Below are 19,175 nucleotides of genomic sequence, written 5' to 3' on the forward strand. Positions count from 1 at the left end.
CCCTTTTTGCATTCTAATGTGTCAGCTGTTGTTGCAGGGATTTTGTGAAACCACTTTTTAACTCAAAACTACTTCAGATATTTCAACTGAAGTCAACACATCTCATTCAAGGAATCCTTCTGTCTTTCTTCTTCCTTCGCCCCTCATTTATCTCCCTGTTTGCCTGTTCCCTTGCCTGAAGGTACATGATGGCCATTACTCATGTATATCAGACTGCTCACAACCTTGGCGTCATATTTGGCCCTAAGATGAGCTTTCGACCACATATGTGTGCCTATTTCCACCTCTATAACACAGCCCAACTTTGCTCCTCCTTCTGCTCATGTGCTGCTGAAACCCTCATCTATGCCTTCGTTACTCTACACTTGACTATTTCAATGCATTCCTGGCTGGTCTTCCATGTTCTACCCTCTGTTACTTGAGGTCATCCAAAACTCTGCTATCTTTGTCCTAACTCACACCAAGGCTCATTCCCCATCACCCCTGTGCATGCTGACCTATATTGGCTCCCGGTTAAACAACACCTTGGTGTTAAAATTCTCATCTTTGTTTTCAAATCCCTCCATGGCCTCATCCCCTCCCTATTTTTGTAATCTCTTCCAGCCCCTCAACCCTCCAAGATATCTGACTGCTCTAATTCTGGCCTTGTGAGCATCCCCAGTTTTAATTGCTCCACCATTGGTGGCCATGCCTTCAAATGCCAAAGTTCTGAGCTCTGGAATTCCCTTCTTAAACCTCTCCACCTCTCTATCTCTCTTTCCTTCTATAAGGCACTCCTTAAAACATATCTTTTTGACCAAGCTTCTGGCCATTGGCTGTAACTCCTTATGTGGATCAGTGTCTCATTTTGTTTTATAATGGTTATGTGAAGTGCCTTGCAAGTTTTATTATATTAAAGTGCTGTTTAAATACAAGTTGCTGCTGCAGCCTATATCAAGTATTCGTCATTCATTCCATAATGAATATCATAACCAAACCCATCCCATCTCATCTTCATCTGATACATTCCCCAACAGGGGATACTAATAATTGTGACAGGGAAAATCAGAGGGCATATTGTTGCATTATTGTCCTGAACCTCCTGGCAGTTAGCTCAAGCAGCTCCATAACAGTTTTTATACAGTAGGGAAAAGTTGAACTTGGGAAGTTTAAAAGGCCCTTTCTCAAAAACAAAATTTTATATCATTATTTTAGACAAGCTCTAGAAATCTTAAAATGTAACAATAACCTGCAAATCTTACTGTGCTAATATTCTTGCTGTTAATATTTTGCACGAGTCTATGTAAAGGGTTAATGTCATAACAGTGTAATTGTAGGTCAAGTCAAGCTTTCTGTCCTACCAGCTAAATAAAGATGGTCTCTGAACCTCTCCTGTGCAAATGTTTGCATGGACTTTTACACAAGAGATTATTTAGAAAATGAAGTGTGCTTTTGATTTCTACTTTGAAAATGCTTTAAGAAGCCTATTCATTGGAGGAGGGCAGAGAGAAATTGGGTGTGAAATTGATTTTGAACTGTTGGGGTTCAAGTGGACACCTGTTTGATAAAGGTTCCTGTCTGGTTGTGAAACTTTAAGCTTGCCATCTCAAATCTTGACATAGTTGATCAGGAATTGCACACCAGAAGGTTAACGACAATGGGTTATGGACGCATCAAAGAGCCAGCGTGACCCCTGCATACTTGGCATTCCTCTCTGCTGTAAAAGTTGGGAGTTGTCTCCCGGGGGGCCCAGTGCGCGCTTGAAGCAAAACTAACTCCAAAGTAGGTGGCCGACCTCTGCCACTTAAACTCAGAGATTGCCATGGTAATGGGAGGAGATCATTGGCAGATGGGGAGCCCTGAGTTCTCTCCCACGTACCACCTGCATCATGTTTGCTGTGAAGAAAGGCAATGAAATTATATAAACAGGGCAAAGGGATGGGGAGAAAGAGAACCGATTTGTATGCCCTTCAATATATAGACCGCAAATTAAACAATGGAGGGAAGAAAAGCTCTTGTTTTAAAAATACGTAATTTAATGTGATCCGGTGATCAGTAGGCATAATTCTGGGTTAGTACAGATTTTATTAGTAATTCCACACATTCCACTTGCCCGCAGAATGCAGGCAGGCAGATTGATGGGGAGGCGGGGTGGTGGGTGAGCTGAATTCAATCATATGAAACCGGCTGTATTCCTCCTTCCGTTTCGCTCCCCCTCTGCTTATGGGCTCCCTGGGGCTTTGTTCATCTAATTGACGTGCAACTCACATTGTCGGTGGCTGGACTCTGCCATTTCTTTTTTTCAAGGCAGGGGGTGGAGCGCAGTGCAATTTGATCCATCTGCCCGACACAGTAATCTGTTCATTGGAGAACAGATTCTCCAAGGCAGGCTTTCCTGTCTCCGCTCCCCCTTTTTTTTGCTTTCGCCCTTGAAGCCCGATTGCAGCTTTCTGTCTGAGAATTGTTTTGCCGGCGAGCTGCATTTGCTTCAGAGACAGCGGTTTTCTCCGTTGTAGTATACGCTTTCCTATTCTTTGACGTGCCTGAGCATATCCATGTTGGGGACATGGCAGGATCTACCTGAAGGAACACACTATCAGCAATCATCAGCCGAACACGCAAGAATTTGAACCAGCAGCAAAGATGGGTTTCTACGGCACTTTAAAAATGATCTTTTTTAAAGTAAGCGTACGCGACTATATATTGTGGAAAGCGCAGCAATTAAACGCAACCAGATTATGGCTGCTTTCATCTACACTTTGTCAATTACTAATAAATCATCACTCTAAAATTAAGGCTAATCGGGAGCTAATCTTTACTTTCAGAATATAAAATCTTAAATAGTAACTGTGAATTATATTGCAACTTCTAGCAAAACCAATAGAAATTGTCAATTTTAAACCATGCTACCTGTTACCCAACATCTGCGGCTAATTCATTTTAAAAGGGAGTAAGGCAGAGAGTATTGCCAGTTGATTTCTGGAAATGAGTTGAATTGCTTTTAGTGTATAATATAAGCGAGCATCATTTGCTGTTTTTTGTGCAGCCACGATAGATTCTTCTTTTGAAGTACCGATCAGACATGGCCATGGTTTCAAAGTAAAATTAACGTTAGATAGGTTTATGAAAATGCTTGCTTTCTTGGTGCCTAAGCTTAAATGTTTCTGTGGCCATGGTTTATGTCTTAAACAATTGGTCGACCTATGCTCATAAAAAATTGTCGCAGCTTCGCAAATAACTGATAATATTCACATCATATGGTGATAGGTGGTGAAATCACAGTGACTATTGTTGTTCTCGCGAATATGTCATGGTTTATCTGCTTTATGTAACATCACTGTGTGGCACTAATAATAAACTAGCAATTAGGTTTTGTCCTGACCATGAAGAATGTATTAGTTACTGTGATATCGTACAGTCTACCTCCTATGGTTTCACTCTGGTTGCAAAAAAGACCAGCATTTACACGCTGTGCAAAATATCCCTATTTAAAACACTGACTCACACTTTTGCTGCAGTCTATTTCACATTTCTAGGTTTGGCAATATATACCAATAAAATTCAATACTTAAAACCCAAAACGATAATGGTAATTTTTCTCTGTTGTAATAGATGAGGTAGAGTATTCCTAATCAGATTAGCGAAGATTAAATACAACTGTGCCCATTTCTTGGATAAAAGAAGCCAAATGGCCAGGGTATTTTAATTTATTAGCAAAAAAATGACATGACAGATGGCATCATCCTAAATCAACATTTTTGAGCTGATTAAGTGACTCATACCTTTACTGAAAATTGTGCAGGGTACTATCTTTGTCACACATGTTTGGATCTGAGGTCAGCTGTAAGCATACAACGATTGAATAAACTGGCAAAAAAGCCAGAAAGCTGTATTTTATATTTTTCCCCAATCTGCAGTGTGAGTACTGAAGAGTACTGTTGCATTTTGTGGTCACTAACAGCAAGAATAATTTATTTAATTCTGTAAATTATTTTTTAGAAGGCTGAAGATCCAAGCAATGAATTAAATCCATGTTAAATATTGCGCTGCATTTAATGAGCTGCAGTTCCTGACGCCTATTGACAAGGAAGAACCAGTATATCTTCAGTCTTCCTTGTTTGAGTATTTTTATTAAAAATGTAATTCTGTAGTCATGTTCATGGAAGCCAGGTGTGCACAATAGTAATACTTCCAACACTGGGGATCTGAAACTTTTCCTGGAACAATATACATTGAGATAACTACATATTTAAAACTCTCTCATTGAATTTCTCTTAGATATGCAAAAATTGGCCTATAGAATCCAAGCAAAGCAAAAATCTTCTCCTGTACTTCACACACATAACACTAGTGAAAACCATTCATTCAATCCAGTTTAGTCAGTTAGTTACAGTCTGTCCCAGTCTTTTAAACAATGGTTTTTCTTTGTAATATGTAGAAGTATGGTCTAAAATGCTGTAATGTTGAAATGGAACTGAATACAGTACATCAAAGAACATCTGTGTTTTAGTCATAATCAACATTTAAAATACCTATAATGAATTCAGTATTCAGAATGCTAAGATAGCTGTAAAGTACTTAATCCATGATACTGATTGTTTACTTCATCTGCGGTTATTGCTTCTTATGAAACCGCTTGCATAATACCATCTACATTTATTTACTACTGTGAGGATTTAGCTACAGTGATCATTAGTTATGTATGTAAGCGGATAGTTTGGGTAACTGAATCAAAAATCAGTGTCTGATTTTTTTTTTTTAAATCACCTTTTTCTCTTGCAGATGAAGAGAAAATTGGACCCTGGCCCTGAGGTCCGCTCTTTCTCTTCAGGGAAGAAACCTTGCAAAGGTTCAGAATACAAAAGGTAAATAATAGTTTATATGCAATAATTATTTCAGCTCACATGAAGGTTTTGCATCCGACCACATATATTTCAATGCTTCCTGTTTAGGGAAGTGATCTGAACTCAGTCTCTAATGACAGACTTCAGCTTGAAAAGGGAACTCATGGAATAAGTACACAACCCAGTTATTTGTTGGCCTATTATTCCCCTAGTCTTGAATGTTGTCTGTGTTCCTTGCTGGCATGTAAAGAGGGCTGAGATGTGGCAGGTTCTTGGCATGAAATGCAAAGCATGAAAATGGACTAATTTTTGTCCAATTATAAACTGGCAGTGTGGGCCACAGGGTAGAATCTTTCACGTACATTAACAAGCAACTACTACTGACATGGCAACAGATCCTAACCCATTGACACGCGGGAGATGGCTTTCATGATTTGATTTCTCAGACCCATCGTAACATTTTCATTATTGGCAAATAAAATCATCTGCTAATGTGTTAACATTTTAGTCTATCATGTCCTCAGCTGCCATGCTCTTAAAGATAAGATCCACTGTATGCAAAGCATTGATTATGCACTCAATATGTGACGAATGCACAGCACAAAATGGATGAGTAGAATCTTCATGAATTCTATCCTCTGTTTTTCTTAATTTTTGTGTTTTTTTGCCAGTTTTGTTAAACTGCGTTTTCCATTTTAATGTTTTTTGTTTAATAAACACAAAGCTTGGGATTCTTGTACAGTGACAAAATTCTGTGATCATGGGCACCAGCAAAACTCCCTTTCTCTTTTAATAAAGCTCCAGCTAAATTGTACTGTACTTCTGAAATCTCAAACTGAGATTTAATACGAAATTGACCGAATAGGGATTTTGATATTTGCTTCAGGCATACTCATCATTTGCATCTATCATTTTTTAGATTTCTTTTAAAATAATTTTTAGCTAAATGTTTTTCATACAAAGGATAGGGTCTAAGTATGGTCTGAAAGTGACAACTTTCAAGCTCATTTGTATTGCTGGCTCAAGGAAATCACATTAATCAATTACCAGTAATGTTGTAAAATAGATATTTCAAAAGGATAGCTAATAGGTTAACTGTTATTTGAATTGATTCACACTTGTGCCTTGGTGTACTGCAGCATAACCTTCAAATTGGTGCTGCTGGAAATGTGTGTCTCCACAAGCAACAAAACTCTCCCTGCCCCTGTCATTCCACCCTTACCCTTCCAGTATATTGGGTTATGAAAGCCTAGATTATTAAGGCAATTCAGTGTAAACACAGTGCAGACTTTCAGCAGGGTTCTCCCTGACCGGCTGGTTGCGATGGCAGTTCATTTGTCACGCTGTTTCACTGCTGCTCACTGCACCATTTGGAATTATGGAGGTCACGGTTGAATAAGCACACGACCAAAATCATTTGAATATGTAAGACACTTGACCCTGCAGAGAAGACCCTTTGGTGCTACTGAAGATTTTGGCATTGTAATTTCAAGTGGGGCGGCCTTGCACGTAGGAGGTACCAACAGACTACAGGCCTGTTTCTTGGAAGGAAAACAATTATTCAGCATTCTGTTTTCTTTGAAAACTGATTTTGCATCTTCAGTAATTTGCTGTGCCTTTTACTTCTGATATCTTTACCAAAATAACAGTAGTCATATGTTCCCAAAAGACACGAGCTGCTTAAAAATTAAAATAAACATGTTAATCATTTAGTCCTTTTATTTCTGACTGGTACATTCAGTGAAGAGACTATGTATTCACATGACAGTTGCTGTTGATGTTCTGAGGCATGATAAATGGAGGGCTATCAGTTCACCTGCTGTTGAATAGGGTAATGTTGAATTCGTTGTGTGGTACTTACCTCTGTGCCAGAAGGTTATGGGGTCAAGTGTCCATATGGATTTGAACACATAACCTAGGCTAACTTAACAGTGCAGAGCAGAGGGACTGCTCCACTGTCAGACCTGCCCTTGTTTGGAGGAGACATTAAACTGGACCATCTTCAGCTTCAGGTGGGCCCCAAAGGTTCCTGTGATACCAGCAAAGAAAAGCAGGGGAGTTTTTTTTAATGTCCTGTCCAAGATTGATTCTTAAACCAACACCACCAACAGATTGTCTATCGACCTCTTTGTGCAATCTTGCCTTCTGCAAATAGACTGTCGCATTTGCCTCCAAAATTTATTTGATGGCAGTGGCATGCTTTCTGACATCCTGGTAATACTAAAATTGGAACATAAATACAAGTCTTCCCTTCTTCCTTCCCTTCCTCGCTTCGTTTTATAAGCATTTATCTTTTATTTTGTTGAAAATTGACATGTTATCGAAGCTTTTCATCTTGCATTCATCAGGACAATACGCAAGAATAACCAATGTAAGGGAAACAACAACTTATACTGCATGAGAAGAGAGTGCTGATTGTTTGGCAAGTGAACTCTGGTAGAGGCATTGCCATGGAGAATGCAGCAGTTTACGGTGACTGATAGTTAACTGTCAAGCTTTGGTTGAAATTTAAACTAGGCAGCTTGACTCTGATTGATTGGTCAAGGCATTGCCCTAAGGAATGAACCAGAGAATGGCTGTCACTTATTTTGTTTAGCTGAAACAGGTACAATGTGTGTACATGTTCTTTCTGTCTGCAAAGAACAAGGCCCTGTGTATTAACATATGTAGCTTCCAGTACGCGCAAATGCGCCACACTGCGAGCCCTACAGACAATCTTAAATTGGTTGTCAGCGTATTTCTTAGCACACAACGGATCATTTAGCAAATATTGTCCAATCGAGGAATCACATCTAAAAAGTTGGACACTGTGTTTTGAGTTTTGCAAGCACGGGTTGGTTGGGTACGGCCTGTACCTTGCCTGTTGCGAACAGCAGAAGGGACATGTTGTTTGATGCAATCCTCCAGTCTTTGGGGTGTAAGGCCTATATACCTTGAAATTCATATATCACATTACTCATATGTGTGATAGGCAGGACATGACAGCCATTCGCTGGTTCATTCCTCAGGGCAATGGCTTGACCAATCAGAGTCAAGCTGTCTGGTTTAAATTTCAAACAAAGCTTGGCAGTTAACTCTCAGTCACTGTAAACTGCTGCATTCTCCATGGCAATGCCTCTACCAATCAGAGTCCACTTACCAACCAATCAGCACTCTCTTTTTGAGCAGTATAAGTTGTTGTTTCCCTTACATTGGGTATTCTTGCGTTTTGTTCTGATGAGTGCAAGATGAAAAGCTTCGACAACATGTCTCTATTTTCAGCAATTCTCAAGTTCTGTACTACCAAACGACTATTATTTTGTATTAAAGTGGGTACAACTAGAAAGAATGTTCTTTTTAGTTATGTTCTAAAAACTTTCCTGAACTTGATTTGTTGCTTTTCTAAATGCAAAAACTGCCTCTTTTTTTAGGATACTTCCAATACTTTTCCTGGCCGGCCTCCCTTCGTCTATTTTCTATGAAGGTGAAGCACTGCAAAGCTCAACAGCTCGAATCACATCAAGCCTCTTTACCCATGTGCTTGTTGGCTCCAGGTCCACCAACACCTCAGTTTAAAAAAAAAAAATTCTTGTCCTTGTGTTCCAATACCTCTATGGCCTTGTCCCTACCCTGCCTATCTCTGTAACCTCTGATTAAAGTACTGTAAAGTGCCATGGAATATGTTACTGTATTAAAGACACTATATAAATGTAAGTTGGTTTGCCTGCTTGAGCCAGACTCGTCTTATCCTTGAAGGCCTATGAGTGCTGATCTATGAATACTAGTAATTGTTGAAATGAGTTTTTCTGTTTGAAACTAAGGTTTGCTGTAATGGTCTACTTTTTTCAGCAGCACCACAGGGCTGGTTCCATGTTCAGCAACACCTACCACCTTTGGCGACCTGAGAGCTGCAAACGGGCAAGGGCAACAGCGGCGTCGGATCACATCTGTCCAGCCCCCTCCAGAACTCCAAGATTGGTTGAAGACTTTTCAGGTTAGGATGCACTAAAGTAACAACAGGATATTTATCATGAAGAATTATTATAGCCAAAAAATAACATACCTCTAATGGGAAACCTGGATTTGGGCTGGGCTGTTCCTCTGCTGACTGTATTAATTCATACATACCACTGAGGGTTTTAAGGAAAGATAAAGCCTGCAGATTCTTTGGCTTACATGTTACTTTCAGATCTTGCCGATAAGTACTTGGCCTAGCTTGAGTATGTATTTTTCTGATAAATATTTGTAAATCGATTTCTCTGTTCTTGAATCTGTGCTTATATTGTGAAGAATATTGGGAACTTTATTTGCATTTTGATTATTTTGATTTTTTAAATTTATTCCCTACCTTTGCTGAGATGAATAATTTTAAGATGACAGCAGAGATAAAGCAGTGTACTGTATGTCTAATGTTTCAGATGTAGAGCCAGACCTAAAGCAATCACAAAATGAATGGCTCCCGAATGACACCAGATAAGATTCAGTGCATACTTGGTAATCTAAATAGCATGTCCTCATTTCCTGCCTCTTTGTTAAACTGTTCCTGTGATGTGTAACATCAGTAAATTTCTGTGTCTGTTACATTCAAATTGCATATGTGGAAGTAGTTGAACTCCTGCATGCAATTTGTATGAAGTACTGCATAGCCCTCTACATATAATATTTGGCCTCTGATTTGCTATTTGGCTAGAAACTTGTATTTTCCATTTAAATAGAGAGATTGAAAGCAAGCACTCAATATTATTTCAGTTATCAACCAGACATAAGTGGTTTAAAGCTGCTGTGCTCGTGTGGGGGTAGGGCTGCGGGTGTAAGATTTTTTATCAACCTCAATGTTTAACAATGCATTTTTTTTTTCCAAAATATACTTTATTCATAAAAATCTGTAAAAAATTACATCCCAAACAGTTTAAAACAGCATCAAGTCAAAAAATACAAACAGTGCAAAGGTGATCAGTTTCCTTCTATACAATTATGAGTTGCTTCACAACCCTTCCATTTCACATTTGTCCTGCCAGATACATTTTTACATTATACAGGAGACAGAAATTTTCCCGATACAGTTCAAGGGGTTTCCCATGGATCCAGCCCCTCAGTTCAGCTTGGTGGGGGGGGACCTTACACTGTGGTCTTTCCCCATTGAGCCTTTGCTGCGGCTGCCCCAAGCTTTAGTGCGTCCCTCAGCACGTAGTCCTGGACCTTGGAATGTGCCAGTCTGCAACATTCGGTCGTGGACAACTCTTTGCGCTGGAAGACCAGAACGTTTTGGGCAGACCAAAGGGCGTCTTTCACCGAATTGATAGTCTTCCAGCAGCAGTTGATGTTTGTCTCGGTGTGCGTCCCTGGGAACAGCCCGCAGAGCACAGACTCCTGTGTTACAGAGCTGCTTGGGATGAACCTCGACAAAAACCACTGCATCTCTTTCCACACCTGCTTTGCGAAGACACATTCCAGGAGGAGGTGGGCAACCATTTCTTCCCCACCACAGCCACCGCGGGGGCATTGTGCGGAGGGGGCAAGACTTCGGGTGTGCATGAAGGATCTGAAGGGGAGGGCCCTTCTCACCACCAGCCAAGCTACGTCTTGGTGCTTGTTTGAAAGTTCTGGTGATGAGGCATTCCGCCAAATGACTTTGACGGTCTGCTTGGGGAACCATCGGACAGGATCCACCGTCTCCTTTTCCCGTAGGGCCTTGAGGACATTCCGTGCAGACCACTGCCTGATGGACCGGTGGTCAAAGGTGTTTTCCCGCAGAAACTGCTCCACGAAGGATAGGTGGTACGGCACGGCCCAGCTGCATGGAGCGTTCCGCGGCAATGTGACCAGGCCCATCCTTCGCAACACCGGGGACAGATAGAACCTCAGCACGTCGTGACACTTGGAGTTTGCGTACTGGAGGTCCACACACAGTTTGATGCAGCCGCACACGAAGGTGGTCATCAGGATGAGGGCCGCGTTGGGTACATTTTTCCCGCCCTTATCCAGAGGTTTGAACATCGTGTCCCTCCGGACCCGGTCCATTTTAGATCCCCAGATGAAGCGGAAAATGGCTCGGGTGACTGCCACGGCGCAGGAGTGGGGTATGGGCCAGACCTGCGCCACGTACAGCAACAACGTGAGCGCCTCGCACCCGATGACCAGGTTCTTACCCACAATGGAGAGAGATTGCTGCCCCCACATGCTCAACTTTTGTTGTACCTTGGCTACTCGCTCCTCCCAGGTTTTGGTGCTCGCCCCGGCCCTTCCGAACCATATCCCCAGCACCTTCAGGTAATCTGACCTGACGGTGAAGGGGACAAAGGATCGGTCAGCCCAGTTCCCAAAGAACATGGCCTCGCTCTTGCCGTGGTTAACTTTGGCTCCCGAGGCCAGTTCGAACTGGTCGCAGATGCTCATCAGTCTGCGCACGGACAGCGGATCCGAGCAGAAGACGGCGACGTCATCCATGTACAGGGAGGTTTTAACCTGAGTGCCTCCGCTGCCTGGGATTGTCACCCCTCTTATGCTCGCATCCTTCCTAATAGACTCAGCAAAGGGTTCAATACGGCAAACAAACAAGACCGGGGAGAGAGGACAGCCCTGTCTGACTCCAGATTTGATCGGGAAACTTTCCGATTCCCACCCATTGATTGAGACTGCGCTACTGATGTTTGTGTAGGGCAGTTGGATCCAATTGCAGATTCCCTCCCCAAACCCCATTTTGGAAAGCACATCCATCATGTAGGTGTGCGATATCCTGTCGAAAGCCTTCTCCTGGTCCAGGCTGATGAGGCAGGTGTCCACCCTCCTGTCCCGTACGTAGGCGATTGTATCCCTGAGTAACGCGAGACTATCAGAGATCTTCCTGCCGGGTACAGTACAGGTCTGATCGGGGTGGATCACCAACTCCAGAGCAGACTTGACTCGACTGGCTATGACTTTGGACAGAATTTTGTAGTCAACATTAAGCAGTGAGATGGGCCACCAATTTCTGATTTCTGCCCTCTCCCCCTTCCACTTGTAAATGAGGGTGATGATGCCTTTCCTCATGGATTCTGACATGCTGCTGGCCAGGAGCATACTCTTGTATACTTCCAGCAGGTCCGGGCTGACCCAGTCCCACAGGGCCGAGTACAACTCGACCGGTAAGCCGTCGCTTCCGGGAGTTTTACTCGTCTCGAAGGACTCGACAGCCTTTGTCAGCTCATCCAGAGTTAGCGGCTTGTCCAGTCTCTCCCTCCTGCTGTCATCTAAGACCTCTGTGATAGATGACAGGAAGGACTGGGAGGCTCTGCTGTCTGTGGGCTTCACGTCATACAGCCCAGCATAAAAGGATTTGCTGATCCTTAGTATGTCAGACTGCGAAGACGTTACCGAGCCATCTTCTTCCTTCAGGCTGCTGATAACAGAGCTCTCTCTGTGTACCTTTTGGAAGAAGCAACGCGAGCACGTCTCATCCTGCTCGATGGAGCGGACTCTGGACCGGCAGATGATCTTGGAGGCCTCCTTGGCAAAGAGCGAAGCCTGCTGGCTCTTCACCTCTTGGAGGTCCTCCTTGACCTCGACCCCCATTGACTGCAACCGGAGCAGATTTTGCATACTTTTCTGGAGTCGGGACATTTCCCTCTGTCTCTCTCTCGCCCTCTGAACACCTTTGTGGATGAAGAACCTCTTGATGTTCTCCTTAATCGCTTCCCACCCGTGAACTGGAGACTCAAAGAGGGATTTCATGGTCCTCCAACCTTTGTAATCCCTTTTGAGTTCCTCAGCGTTCTCTGGGGTCAGCAGTGTAGCATTGAGCTTCCACGTCCCTCTGCTAACCCGCTGATCGTCCTGTAAGTGACAGTCGGCCAGTAAGAGGCAGTGGTCGGAGAAGAATACCGGCTTGACGTCGGTGGATCCGACCGTGACGGCACGGGACACAAACAGGGAGTCAATCCTGGAATGGGCAGACACGTCCGATCTTGACCATGTGTATCTGCGCTGCGCTCCGTCTGCAGGTTTGCTGAAGACGTCGTGCAGTTTGGCATCTTTAACTGTTTCTATTAGGAATCTGGACGTTTAACAATGCATCAGTCCAGCAAATGTGTTTTCAGCACTGCTATTAATTGCCATCATTTCAGTTTGATGTTCTGGGGCTCCTCAAGGTAAATGAATTGTGTGGTACAATATTGAGCTATGCAGATGAGGAAGCTCACTGCGCCAATCCCTTGTCTATATGGTGTAAACAGATCAGGAAGCGCTCATATATACTGATGCTGTACAGCTCGATCCCTCTGCCACCTCACTCAACCTTATCATTTTGCACTGTCAATTTGTCGAACCAGGACAGCCCTGACTAGCTGAAAACAGTCAGCCAGTCAGGCAGCATCTGCAGAGAGAGAAATAGTTGGTGATTGATGAAAGGCCATTCAATAAGATCCACTCTCCAGCCCGATCCCCAAATCCTTTGATCCCATAAGTGCCCCAAAATTTATCTCTCAGTCTTGAATATACTCAATGATTAGGCATCCACAGCTCTCTGGGGTAGAGAATTCCAAAGATTCACAAGCCTCTGAGTGAATAAATGTTTCTTCATCTCAGTCCAAAATAGCCAACCTCTCATCCAAAGATTGTGACCCCTAGTTCTAGACTCTGCAGGCAGGGGAAACAGCTTCTCAGCATCTACCCTGCCAAACACTGTCAGAATTTTGTACATTTCAATGCAATCACCTCTCATTCTTCTGAACTCCAGTGAATACAGGCCCATTTCACTCAACCTCTCATCATAGGACAGCTCTTCTCAGGAATCAGTCCAGTGAACCTTTGTTCCAACTGCTGTAAGGCAAGTATATGCTTACTTAAATAAGGAAACCAAAATTGTGTAGTCCAGGTGTGGTCTCACCAATGCCCTATATAATTGCAGCAAGACTTCCTTACTCCAACCCCTCACAATAAAGGCTATAGCATACCATTTGCCTTCCTAATTGCTTACTGTGTCTCCATGTTAACTTCCTATGATGTGTGTACAAGGACATCCAAATCTGTCGGAAGCCCAGCATCTGTTAGTTTCTCTCCTTTTTAAAAAATATTCTGCTTTTCCATTCTTCCTACTGTTGTATGATTGCTTCAAGATCCCTTTAAGGATCCTTTAAGAACTCAGTATGCTAATGAGCTGAGTACCAGGATGTATTCATGTGACTAGTAGCCATAGTCACTCTGTAACTGTAACATCCTAGACAAAGGTTCTGTACATAGTTTGCTCTATTGTATATACTAAACTAGCTGTTAATAAACCTGTTAGAGATCTTCAAGGCACTGGAATCCACATACCTCAATGCGTTACTTAGGATATAACAAAGAACACGTGACATGGTGGCAGCTATGGTGAAAAGATCAGCTATAACCTTCAAGACCACGGGCAAAACAGCAAACCAGTAAAGAAACTTTAAAACAAGTACTTGAAAAGAGTGAAAGAAATACTGGCCCAAACAGTGGAAAGAAGAAAAAACTGACCTCCTGCTGTGGGAGACAGAGCACTGGATGACAGGCTGCAAATAAATTCCTTTGATCCAGTGAGTCATTGTGCCGATGGTCGAGGAATCCCAGTTTTAAAAAACAAAGTTTTGAAGTGCTTAAAAAATTGATTAAAGCCTCCTTGGGCGAGAGAAAAAAAAATGGGGGAAACCCAATTCCTCTCTCAGGCTGATCGAGGTCGGCGCCATTACAGGAGGCATCCAAAAAAAAGCGTGGTAAACCCCTGAATGTTGCAGAGTATCCATTGAAGCAGACAAGCTGCAAAAATCATTAAACCAGTCAACCATGAACAACATAAACAATCTCTTTAAAAGCAGCAATGGGGAAAGCCCTTGAACTGCCTATTGAACAGCTGTGTAAACATAGAAGTTAAAGTGCTGAAAGCAAAGTAAACAGAGAACACTGTCAAGCACCTGTTCCATTCTAACAAAACAGCCAGTTAGAATAAAAGATAATTTTTTAAAGGGGAACAGCGCAGAGTTAATAGAACAAGTTTTAAAACCAGTTTCAAACCACAAATAGAAAAGTCATGATAAATACAATGCTGCAGGCACACTCATGGCTGAACAAAGTTAAATACAGAGCAGAAAGCAAAAGAACAGCAGAAAGATTGATATCAAATTTCCCAGCATGAACCGGAAGGCCATTGATATCCTATCCGAGTTCAAACTTTTTAAACAAAGAATGCAGTTATGCTTCACACACCAAGCAGTTGTAGAACCAGAGAAGCAGGCTGTGAAAATACTGATAGCAGTTGGAAATGAGGGGTTATACCGAATCAATACCTTTGGATTACTTAAGAGGACCAGAAAGATCCCACAAAGATATGGAAAGTACTAGAAGATCAACTTCGGGTGAGAGTGAATTTTAGAATTCGTTGCCTGAATTTGATGTCCTACAGGCAACAGCCACAGGAATCAACAGATAAATTCATCAGTAGATGCCGTAGTAAGGGCAACAAATGTTGATTTTTCAGAAACTCAGCTGTTGGAGTGAATGATGGAGCTAGTGATTGTCTCACCAACTATTGAAGCATTTCAAAAAGACCGCTCGGGAGAAAAAAGAAAAGTCACGGCATTGATGCAATGCTAGAAAATGGCAGGGAAAACGAAGCCATTGTACCTGGACAACAGCATCTGTAAGCACTAGGTGCAAGCAATAGTATTGGCACAATAACCAGATCGCAAAAAGCAAGCAAGCTGTGTGGTATGTGTAGTTTGTCCCACTCACTGCGAAGTTGTCCTGTATTTCAAGACCTGTGCAAGGTGTGCGGTTTAAAAGGACACTGGGTCGCCTATGCAAGAAATCTGCCTCCAAAGATGCAGCCAGAAGTCACAGTAGGACACAAACAGAAGACAGGTGCAGCAACAAGGCAACAGCAGCAAGGAGACCACTAGAAACCTGTGTAAGCGCAAGCCGATACACAAAGTCCACAGCGAAATAGACCCGAGACAAGGCTTAGAGTGGAGCAATTCTCAGCCAGAAGACGAGCAGGCATTTAACATTGTAAATCTGACACATTGTGTTGATGAAGTCAAACAACTGGAAGCTTTTGCCACTATCAATATCATGCGCCCAAAAAAATCACACACTCAAAACTGAGATTGATTCGGGAGATACCAATCTGAATCGTGAAGGCTATGTACCGGGGTTGTTGAAAATTAATGATATCACCAACAACTGCAAAGTTAACTACATACAATGGGTCACCCATCCCTTGCAATGGCACACTAACAGTGCAATGCAGCTATGGCAAGTCGACATGGAAACCACAAATATTTTATCTGGTAGACACGAGCGGACCAGCAGTGGCAGGACTACTAGCGTGTAAGGACCTCAACATTGTGACTATCCACGAGATCACCAAGATACCCATTACAGCAGAAGAGATCAAGGGTACCCGTATTGAGTCAGTCCACAACCTACAACAGATGTACCCGGGCAGATTCGATACCATAGGAGATTTCAACGGCAATGCCATACTGCACTTCAGAGAGGATGCAGTTCCGTCTGTTGACCCTTGCAGAAAGTGCAGCGTGTTCATCGAAGAAAAGCTTAAGCACACGTTGGATGACATGGAAGGCAATGGCATCATCCGTCACATGCATCATCACATCGACTGGTGCAGCTCAATTACTTGTGTACTAGAGAAGGATGGAGCAATCAGGGTATGTCTAGATCTGAGGCATCTAAACCTCTCCAGAAAGCGATGCCGGCACAAGATGCCAACACTAGAGGAATTGAATCCCAAGTTCACAGGAGATAAATTCTTTTCCAAGTTGGATGCCAAACATGGGTATTGGTTGGTACACCTAGCGAAGGAATCTCGGGAAGTCACCACCTTCAGAACACCATTTGGAAGATACTGATTCCGGAGACTACCCTTCGGCTTCTCTGTCAGTAAAGATCTGTTTCAGCAGCATATGTACAGAATTATAGAAAACGTGCCTGCGTTGCCAATGATATTGCAGTAATGGGCAAAACTAAAGAAGAGCATGATTGAAATCTCCATTCACTGTTGGCAGCAGCTCGTCACAAAGGGCTCGTTTTTAACAGCAAGAAGTGACAACAGATCAACTTCTTTGGCACCACCTATTCAGGTTGCGGAATCTGTCCTGACCCAGACAAAGTTGTACACAAGACAAGGAAGATCTGCAGAGATGTCTTGGATTTTTCAACTTCTTGGCACCATACATTCCAGATTTTTCTGACAAAGCATCATCACTGAGAGAGCTCTTAAAGATATACCATTTGTATGGCAGGAGGAGCATCAGCATATGTTTGAGTCTCTCAAACAAACTTTGTCAGCAGAAACCTATCCCCGGCAGTACTGCGCGAAGAAGACAATCCTGGAAGTCAACGCCTCACAGGGCTAGGAGCGTACATCCTGCAGGATGGCAAACTAATTGCATTCGGATCCAAATATTTATCCTCAGCACAATTCAATTACTCGAACATAGAGCGTGAAACACTTGCTCTGCTGTTTGGGATCACGAGGTTCGGTAAACAGTTCACTGTGGAAACTGACCACAAACCACTGGAGATGATCTGACGTAAACCACTGACAAGCACACCACCTCAACTACAGCAACTCTTAGTGAAAGTACAGGGGTATGACTTCGACATCTGCTACAAACCGGGTACCAAAATGGTCACCTCGGATACACTGAGCGGATTGCCAAACACAAACAAAAATGAAGAAGTTCCACTGGATCTACAAGTAGACAGCATGGACATCGAGGTGGAAGATGTGCTCAAGATCCATTTATTGCATTTTGGATAGCACAAATGTGACCAGCTACAAACAGAAACAGCTATTGACCCACAGCTGAAGGCACTGTGGAGAGTCATCCTAGAAGGTTGACCTAATGCAGTAAAAGAGGTGCCAGAAACCCTCCAATGCTTTTGGCCTTCTAGAGATGAACTCGGTTTCTCGACAGGTGCCACCTTCAAAGGAAAACAAGCGATTGTGCACAAAGCTCTCCTACAGTACATCTTGTCACAACTTCATCAAGGCCATATGGGTATAGAGCGGACGAGAGACAGTGTTTATTGGCCAGGGATCAACGGTGACATTGAAAAGCTAGTGAGGATGTGCGAGGTATGCCAGAGCCACAAGCCCCAACAAGTAAAGAACCTGTACACCCTCAAGATGCTGTCAGTCCTATGGTCCAAAATCATCATTGATCTATTTTCCATTAATGGAGACGTCTTTATCTTAGTCACTGATTATTTCTCCAAATTTCCAATTGCCAGACAGGTAAAAGACTTCATGCGTGGTCTTCACAGACACATTGAGTGCCATTTTCAGTCTATTCAGTACACATGAAGAAATTATTTCTGATAATGGGTCACGGTGTATGGGCAGACCTTTCAGGGATCTATTTGCCAAATGGGGCGTAAACCATGTGACATCCTCACCACATTACCCTACATCTAATGGTCTTGTCGAGCGAATGGTTCACACAGTTCAATCACTTATCCTGAAGTGTAGGACAACAAAACAAGATTTTCATGTTGCCATGCTCCGCCTCAGAGCTACACCTGTGGATATGGGCTTACCGTCACCAGCAGAGATCATGTTTGGCAATCAAGTGCAAACGACTCTGCCAAGCCGCCATTTGTCCAAATTCTGAGATGCAGGAGACACTGCTCGAAAAACAAGGGAGAATGAAGATGGCACATGACCGACATGCAGGAGCGGAACTACCTCAGCTACACGTAGTACGACAGGTCAGGGTCATACACCCCACAATGAAAACCTGGTTAACAGCAGAGGTATCCAAAATATGCAGGGAGCCTAGGTCCTACAAGATTACAACAGCTAGTAGAGCAGTGTTGATGAGGAATCGAAGCCAATTAAGAGGTGTGCAATACTACAACTGCGCAAAGTGGACTCGAAAGAACACTCTGATGATGAGGGTGTGACGGAATAACAGGACAACAACCAACACAGTGACAACACGTCTGCAAACCAAAAACAGACAACGCTAAAATCCACATCCCCAGAAAGTTATACCATAACAAGATCTGGAAGAGTTGTCAAACCACCGAAACAATGTATGGACTCTTAAGCTTCTGCACTTGTAAATTGTATAATCATTATTCCTGTATAACTAATTTTGATACCCAGTTTTATGTGTTTTTACTTATAGTGCATGAGACTTATCTTTGGAAAGAAAGTGATGTCCCTTTAAGAATTCCATATGCTAATGAGCTAAGTACCAGGATGTAGTCATGTGACTAGAAGCCAGAGTCATTCTAACTGTATCACCCTAGACAAAGGTTCTGTACATAGTTTGCTCTATATTGTATTTACTAATTTAGCTGTTAATAAACCTGTTAGATCTTCAAGGCACTGGAATCCACGTACCTCAT

At 42.8% G+C, this 19,175-nt stretch overlaps 1 protein-coding gene across 6 annotated transcripts in view; it reads left to right on the forward strand.

Annotated features, from left to right (window-relative positions):
- fbxw7 (F-box and WD repeat domain containing 7) overlaps window positions 1-19,175 on the forward strand; it is a 466,837-nt gene that overhangs the window by 409,161 nt on the left and 38,501 nt on the right. For 2 of the 6 annotated variants that reach the window (XM_068041005.1, XM_068041015.1), the window contains exons 3-4: window positions 4,762-4,844; window positions 8,652-8,796. In XM_068041005.1, the coding sequence (XP_067897106.1) occupies window positions 4,762-4,844; window positions 8,652-8,796 (228 nt within the window). Of the gene's footprint in view, window positions 1-2,312; window positions 2,662-4,761; window positions 4,845-8,651; window positions 8,797-19,175 lie in introns of those variants that run through there. The other 4 variants (XM_068041025.1, XM_068041035.1, XM_068041044.1 and 1 more) reach the window with 3 other exon arrangements.

This window comes from Heterodontus francisci, chromosome 1 (genome assembly GCF_036365525.1).
Source record: "Heterodontus francisci isolate sHetFra1 chromosome 1, sHetFra1.hap1, whole genome shotgun sequence".
Taxonomy (NCBI): domain Eukaryota; kingdom Metazoa; phylum Chordata; class Chondrichthyes; order Heterodontiformes; family Heterodontidae; genus Heterodontus; species Heterodontus francisci.